Source organism: Poecilia latipinna, unplaced genomic scaffold, assembly GCF_001443285.1.
Source record: "Poecilia latipinna isolate Pla-1442-1.1 unplaced genomic scaffold, P_latipinna-1.0 Scaffold1834, whole genome shotgun sequence".
Taxonomy (NCBI): domain Eukaryota; kingdom Metazoa; phylum Chordata; class Actinopteri; order Cyprinodontiformes; family Poeciliidae; genus Poecilia; species Poecilia latipinna.
Genome location: NW_015114450.1, coordinates 169,618 through 177,868, shown reverse-complemented (window position 1 = coordinate 177,868; position 8,251 = coordinate 169,618). Strand labels below are relative to the sequence as shown.

General features: G+C 37.8%; 1 protein-coding gene across 1 annotated transcript in view; it reads left to right on the top strand.

Moving 5' to 3' along the window:
• The window catches only part of tmem129 (transmembrane protein 129, E3 ubiquitin protein ligase), a 20,173-nt gene extending 11,989 nt beyond the window's left edge, over positions 1 to 8,184 (top strand). Inside the window, exons 4-7 of the mRNA XM_015014618.1 lie at positions 7,017 to 7,177; positions 7,268 to 7,427; positions 7,524 to 7,596; positions 7,840 to 8,184. Coding sequence (XP_014870104.1) covers positions 7,017 to 7,177; positions 7,268 to 7,427; positions 7,524 to 7,596; positions 7,840 to 8,024 — 579 coding nt within the window. The 3' untranslated portion in view covers positions 8,025 to 8,184. The remainder of the gene's footprint in view (positions 1 to 7,016; positions 7,178 to 7,267; positions 7,428 to 7,523; positions 7,597 to 7,839) is intronic.
• The last annotated feature ends 67 nt before the right edge of the window (positions 8,185 to 8,251 follow it).

Genomic DNA, 8,251 nt, shown 5'->3' with positions numbered 1-8,251 from the left:
GAGTTGCCAGCCGCTCAAGGAGGGCAGTGAGTTTCTTCAGCCAGTAGGCATAGATCATGTCAGGCCCTGGTGCTGTCCAGTTTTTCATACCCGAGACTCTTTCTTGGACATCTGCCACAGTGATGGTTACCGGGGCTTGTTCAGGGAGGTTGCTGTGGTCCTCTCGTAGAGAGGTTAGCCACTGTGCATTGCTGTTGTGGGACGCCTCCCTTTCCCATATGCCTTTCCAGTATTGTTCAGTCTCCAGCCTTGGTGGGTTTGCTCTGTTGTTAGTACCCTGCCATTGGGAGTACACTTAGCTGGTTGGGTGGAGAAGAGCCGGTTAATCCTCCTGGCTTCATTCTCTCTTGTGTATCTGTCAATCATTCTGAGCCGTGACAGACAGTTAGCTGAACGGGGCTGTCAGGTGTTAGCCCTTCAGAAAGACCCCGGGATTTTTCCCAGGCAGTTTGACACCAGGTTTGTTGAAAATTTAACAAAACGTGGTCACTAATGATGAAACAACACAAATTCAAAGCAGTTCAAAACCACGGATAGCGATTGGATCATTTTGACAAGTAATATTCAAATTTATTGAATATGATTGAAAATTACTAAGGTAATTATTTAATTTAAGGTAAAAATGGCTGAGTAATTCAATTTTTTTTAAAAGAAATGCATAGAAACACTACAGGAGTTATTTTACTTAATTTGATAAGTTGAGCAAATCAATAAGAGTAATTATTTCAGTTTCATCAGTTTCTTTCCCACCAAAAATTAAATGGTCACATAGTAAGGAAAAAAATATTTAAATTAATGACTACATTTCTCTTTTTGATTTAGCCTTTCCCATGTTGATGCACTATTATTTTTTAACAGTTTTCAAACACCAGTGATGAAAAGACTAAAAATATTTGCAGGTGAAGGAAGGAACTCAACAGCACCACCTAGAAAAAATATGTAATTTTGTACCTTAAAATATGTAATTTTGTACCTCCTGATGTTTCTACACATCAACCACTTCACAAAAAGCCATATTGTGTCATTTCTCTTGTCCTCAGGTACCCCATCCTCAGAAATGTCTGAATTTCTCAGATTTTGAATTCCACACCTCATTGCTCTCAGGTCCTGGATGATAGCGATAACCTGTTGCACCAAAGAACAAAATCTTACACTGACCTTGAGCAGCTCTATGGGGTCTTCCTCGTCCAAGGGAGATGTGACCGCTGATATCACATGCTTTAAGAAAAACATGTTATATATCTTGATAGTCTCAGATTGGAAGTTCTCTTCAATGCCCATAATTTGACCAAAGGCCTGAGAAACTATGTTTTCAATTATGTTTTTTAAGTCTCTATATTTGTATTGGCAATACTCAATTGCGTCCAAAACCAGATCTGAAAAGACCTGCGTTAAATAGAGCAACCAATATTCTGTCCTTTCTCTGACGCTTTCATCTGGAGGTCCTGATGTCAAATCTTCACAATTTCTTCTGCAATTTGCGTATAAACTCTGCAATTGCAAGAATCACGTGGTCTTTGACTAAAACCTGGAATTCTAATTTCAGTACAACTGGGAAATTCATCTTGTTAGCTTAAACTAGGATCTGTTACCAGTAGAACTGATTTGGAATATGGTAGAATTTTACCAAAAGGAATTCTATAAACGCTGCCCACATGTGATGCAACAAGGCCATACTATAATGCAACTATAATGCATCAGCACAAGAATATATGCAGCGCTATGATGTAATTGGCCAAATCAAGTGTTCTGATGATCGTCAGATTTTGCTACTGCAGCACATCTAGACAGTTAAGTCTGTTGGTCTGCGCTACCTTTCGAAAACTGCTACCATCATGTTTACATACCAAAGAGCTTAGCAGTTAGTGTCAATGTTGAATATAGAAAATGGAAATCATTCTTTAAGTGACAGGACGTAAGTGGTGCTTAGTAGCATTTAAAAAATGTTAATGACAAACTTTTCTAAAAGCACCAGAATACTTGTTTAAAATATTTAAAATCCTGAGGCCATAACACTGTAATATATTTCTAACAGTAAGTGTTTGTGTAACCAGGTGGTTTACTAGGCTTGAGCAGCAAAGTTCTGTGAAAGCCTATTGTATCTGAAGGAATTCTTAATTTTATTTTCCACCCGAAATCGTAAATTTGGGGTCTAAACATATTCAAAAACTCACACCAAACTTTGCCCAAAATTATCTCCAGCATGAAATTAAACTATTTTAATGGAATCGCAAGTGGGTGTGGCCAAACTGCTCTACAGCGACCCCTAACGTGCAATAGGACAAATTGTACATCATAGAAATCTGAAAGTTGGTACGTAGATTGCCCCCGCCAAATTATGGAAAAAAGTATCTTGGAGGTATGCCGTAATATGCACAGGGAAGCAGCAAAGGAGAAATTTTGTCTTTTTTTCCCACATTTACACACCTTGAACTTTAATCCTCTGATGCGCAACTGGTTCCTTTTTGACCCGGTGAGGTCATCTTTTTGCAATAACTTTGTAATGAAAAGTTTTTATCACTTTATATTCCAGGTATTCCTCAAGAAACATGTTACTGATATCATGCAATTCAAAATTTTAATTTACCTTTTATACATTTTAAGAAATAGCTTGTTTTATATCACTACCCCATTTTTCCGTGAGTGGGTCCAACATTATCCGCATTCATTTCCTATGGAATTTAATGGGAATCTTTGTTTCTTGCCAACTGTGACTGTCAGGAAAACATTTTTTGTGAACCAAACACACTGAGACCTAAGTGTCACCCCTGAAAGATAATATTTTACGCAGCAAAAACTCTTATATATAAGTATTATCTTTATTTTTTACCTCACAAATGTGTCTGTGTCAATCATGAGTACTGTGACAGCGTTATTCTCACAAATCAACATATTACCCTTCATCAAAGTTAGCCAACACTAGTTATCTAACCAACTAGCTAACATTACCACCTATACTTTATTGTGCATGTGTATTATTTGTGTGTGTGTCTGACATCCTGGATAAGAAAACCAAGAGAGAGAGTGTGTTGAATGACATACAAAACCTGTTGATCAATGTGTTCTTTTATCATCTCAATAAATAAAATAAAAATTCATAGCTATATGAATAAATGCATAAATAAATGAGCTGAAAAAGGGTAAAGTGCCTTCTCTGGGTTGGGGAGAATATCTTGCCCCAAGTGGAGGAGTTCAAGTATCTCGGGATCTTGTTCACCAATGAGGGAAAAATGGAGCAGGAGATCGACAGGTGGATTGGTGCAGCGTCTGCAGTGAAGCGGGCGCTGCACCAATCTGTCGTAGTGACGAGAGCTGAGCCAAAAAGCGAAGCTCTTGATTTGCCAGTTTAAGTTCCTACCCTCGTCTATGGTCATGAGCTTTGGGTCATGTCCAAAAGAACGAGGTCACGGATACAAGCGGCCGAAATTAGTTTTCCCCATAGGGTGTCTGGGCTCTCCCTTAGAAAGAGAAGCTCAGATATCCAGGAGGGACTCAGAGTAGAGCCGCTGCTCCTTCACGTTGAGAGGAGCATCTGGACAGATGCCTCCTGGCCTTCTCTTTGTTGAGGTGTTCTGGGCAAGTCCCACCGGGAGGAGACCCCGGAGAAGACCCAGGACACGCTGGAGGGACGATGTTTCTCAGCTGGTCTGGGAACGCCTTGGGATTTCCCATGGAGGAGCTGGAACAAGTAGCTGGGGAGAGGGAAGTCTGGGCCTCCTTACTTAGGCTGACTCTGCGACCCGACCCCAGATAAACAGAAGACGGACGGACGGATAAATGCACACACATACACACACACACATGCGTGATACACACAGCATAATAGAATAGAGAGAGTAATGTTAGCTACCTTGGTTAGCTAGCTAGTTTCAAAAAACGTGCTCTTTCACAATATTGTCCATTATTGACATTTCATCATTGCTGTCATAAAATTGCTGTTGTCATTTTGTTTTAAAAATGTTCTGCAAATTGTTCTAAAAATGCTTAAAAAAGTGAAAAATGAAAATATTTCAAACATGATAATTCTTGTGTGAAATAAAACACAGTAGAAAGTATTATACAAAACATTATTTTGAATCAAAATTTTAAAAAAGTAGCAAAAAAACACACTGATTTAAACACAGGTCCAAAAAGACCCACTACGCATCAGAGGGTTAATGAACTCCAAGAGATTTTGAGCTGTCTGCTTCACTTTTGGTCAGTATGCAAATAACAGGTGGGGAATTAAAGCATGCCCCATTGGATTGTCAAAATAAGAGCATCACATACCCTACAAAATAAAAACCTTCATATTTTTCACATCATGTAATTGCTGTTTTGGACTTTATATGACTGGTTTAAATGAAACAGTGTTACATATGGGATTAGTGTGGTCTTTTAAAATTTAGCTTACTGAAAATTTCAAAATAAAAGCCTCATCATACATACTCTATACATATTAACCTGAAAATTGACTATAATGGGATATTGCTTATAACAAAGACTTCCATGATGGTGACGGAACACATTCTCATGGCAGCGTTAACATGCTAGCCCAATGTTTCTCAACCTTTTTCGGCCAGCGCCCCCCCAGCCTTTATCCAGGTCCCTCAGCGCCCCAACCAAATAATTTGTAGGCTACTTTACACTGACTATTATTTTATTATTAATATTACTATCACTATTGTAGATATTTTGATTTTTATGCTTGTTTCTGTATTTATCATCAAGATAATTTCCCAGAGGACAAAAAGGCCATGGGAATATAAATTATTTTCACAGGTGTAAAAATAATTTACAATTATATAAATTATAATTGAAAAATGCAATGAATGAACATTCACCTTAAAATTAGTAGGCCTATAAGCAGCTAATCAGAGTGTAAAAAATATTCTTGTTCTGTGCAATTTTCTGATGTTAGTTGCTAAATCTTGCACAAAATGACCAGATAAAAGATGAACAACAATATCAGTTTAAACTTTGAACTATTTCCAAAACCACTGAGCTCTGCAACATTAAAACATGGATAGAACCGTAACTACATTAATCATAACTCTTCTTCTCTTCAGTGTTCCTGTCGATTTCTGGTGGTGCAGCTCTGTGCTGCCTTCAGGAGAATGGGACATCAGAGTATTATCCATAAAAATTCACCCACATGGCATTTATTGTGTAAACCAGAGCTTTCAGTGGAAAAACAAAAGCTCCAGATCCTTTTAATGCTATAGAAATATGAGACAGAAACATGGATTATATCTTTATATAGACCTGTCTATAGATTTATAGTTTAATAGTTTTACTGGACAGAAATTACAAAGAACAAATCTGGTTCTTAATCAAATCCTAATGAGTCAAACTGAAAGTGTCATGGAGTCATCAGCCTCATGACACTGACATGGAAAATAATATTGAAGAAATAAATATATCAAATCTAATTAAAAACATAAATAAGTGATAAGTTATTTATTGTTATGATCTGTAAGATATATTTATTCTCAGTATTAGATGTGGTCTCAACAAACCCATGACATTTGAACAATATTATTTTATCTTTTATCTGGAAATAGTGTCTGTTTATTCTTGCCATACAGTCCTCTGTATTAATTATTGCTAGAAAGGTCTTGCCATACCAGTTTATTCCTCTGTATTTACTTTAGTTTCTTAGTTTATTTTTGGATTTTGTTCTTCATTAATTTCAATGTAGTTTCCTTTGATTAGTATTATCCTCTCTTGGTTTATTGCTATTTCCACTTTAGTTTCTTTCCTGTTGCTAGATTTATTTTATCATTTATTGATGCTCACCATCATTCATCTTCACTCATCACCTGCTGCGCCACCTAATCAGGCACGTGCAGAGGGAGGGGGTGTGGGGGGGGGACTCTAGGGAGGCTTGAGCACCTACCCCTTTTGCTCCTTGCCCCCTCATGCCCTTTTTAGCCAATTTCTTTTCTTTTCTTTTTTTTTTGGTATTATTATTTTCTAAGCCCTCTTCTGACACTATAAAATGAACGCCCCCTATCGAGGTATCACCCATGGAGGGATTTCTTTATTTAAATGGGTTCATTTTTCAGAGGGATACAAAGGTATGGTGATTTTAGTAATTACATGTTTATAAGAGCGATTTTCTGTTGTGCTTCCATGGAAGCGGGAAGCATCCAGACGGAAATAAAACACTTTTTATTATAAGTTGCTGCTTTGACATGATCACAGAACTGCCAAAACATATGTACAAAAATCCTCAATAAAACATAAAATATTAGAAAATGAGACACCAGACAAAGTGAATCACAGCAACGTCATCAGCTGGTGTAATACTGACCTGATGCAGTGAAGCTACTAGTAGCAGGAGAGGAGCTGTGCCAAGAAGCTTCAAGCACTGAAGAGAAGGAGAGCTGCCATCGATACAGTTGCAGCCAAGCATGATTTAATGTTACACAATACAGTTTTACCAAGTTGCTCAAAGTCTAAACTGGTGTTGTGCATTTAATGTGTAAAGTTATTATTATTATTATTATTATTATCATACCCCTCATAACAGTGACAGCCCTTAGGATAACATTAGCATTATGGATCATTTTAGCTTACACACTTATGTTTGCATACTGAAGGTATTCAGGTCAACATAACATTGATACTTCACATGCTATTTCTTACATGCTAGCTAAGCTTAGCATTGATGCTAATTTTTAGCATCAGAATGCTGGGTTCCAACCGATGGACACACTTTGGCAGGACCCGTTTAAATTTCTTCAGAAATGTTCTAGTTTTTCTATTATTCCTGTTTTTCTCATCGATCCTCTGCAGTGTTTGTTCATCCGCTACTTTTTTCTTTGCTTTGCTTATTAAGCCGTCAGAAACGAAGACCAGGATCTCCATAATTATGTTTGAAACTTCTCACAAATGCTAATAATGCTTTTACCTCAAATGCATAGGTTCTTTGTCATATAGAGGAATTTTATTTGCATTTTAAGATCATTTGACTCTTGTCTGTGAGAAAGAGCAGTTATTCAAAAACGCTGGCTCTCTTTTTCTGTTTGTAGGTGACCACATATCACATTGACATGGCCTTACAAAGCGATTGTCATGTGACCGTGACAGATTCCAGGCAGCATCAGCTGAGCCCAGATTCACCTTCCCCTATAGAGATCCTGAGCTTGAGGGTGGAGAGCATTAACCCTACAGTCAGACCATTCAATATTAGGTGTGTGTATGTGCTTGTACACAATTCATTCAATAATTCTGTATAAATGGTTAAGTGACTAATTGGTTATTTTTTTGTTTCTGTTTTTAGCCTTAACTCAACAGACTATACAGATTTGAGGGGAAAACTCAGAGCTCCCATCAGAACTTCGCCCAATGTTGTAATCCACCAAACAATGAGTGAACTCTTTCTGGAAACCTTCAGAGCTCAGGTGGAGCTCAATCAACGATACACACTCCCCAGTGGGCAGGTAGCACTCTGAATCTCTTGCAAATCAGAGATTTTGTTCAACAGCCACAATGAAATGTTAGCAAATGCATTTTGCTTACTCTTCCTATATCTACAGGAAGTGGAACCCTGTATCGGCTGCATGCAAGTTCCAGCAAGTACCAAGTTGGTTAGACTCTGCCAAACAGCAGGTGAGAGCTTACATGTGAACTTCTGACATTGTTTATGCTTATGTCAGAAACAATGACATATGTTTTTTTTTTCCCCTTAGAAATACATAAGAAATCACTTTTTAAATTAAGGCTTATTAGTTTATAATATATCTTCAGTGCAAGACACAAAAAAATTTGTGAAATTTTGGCAAAGTAATGGAAAGACTGTGTTCATATTTGGGTCTGTAATAACCAACATCACTGTTTGTATCTTGACTGCAGGAATAGACAATGAATCAGAGTGCCAGCAGTGTTTCTGCAGACCCATGTGGTGCCTCTTTTGTTTGGGTCGATGGTTTGCCAGTCGCCAGGACCAACAAAGACCTCAGACTTGGTTATCCAGCAAGGTTCCCTGCCCTACATGCAGAGCCAAATTCTGCATACTAGATGTTTGTATGGTCCACTGACCCACTATATTAAAATGACATATACTCGGATAAACCCACATCTGTGTCAAGCAAAGAAGCCATATAGCAGCACTGAACGTGGCCTTACTCATGAACTATAAATGTATTCCACTGTCTCAGTCACATACCATAAAATAGAAACCTTCATATATTTTTTTCACATAAGGTAACTGCTGTTGACTGGTTTATAACCTGTCATATAAACAGTCGGAAGTGTGTGTGTGTGT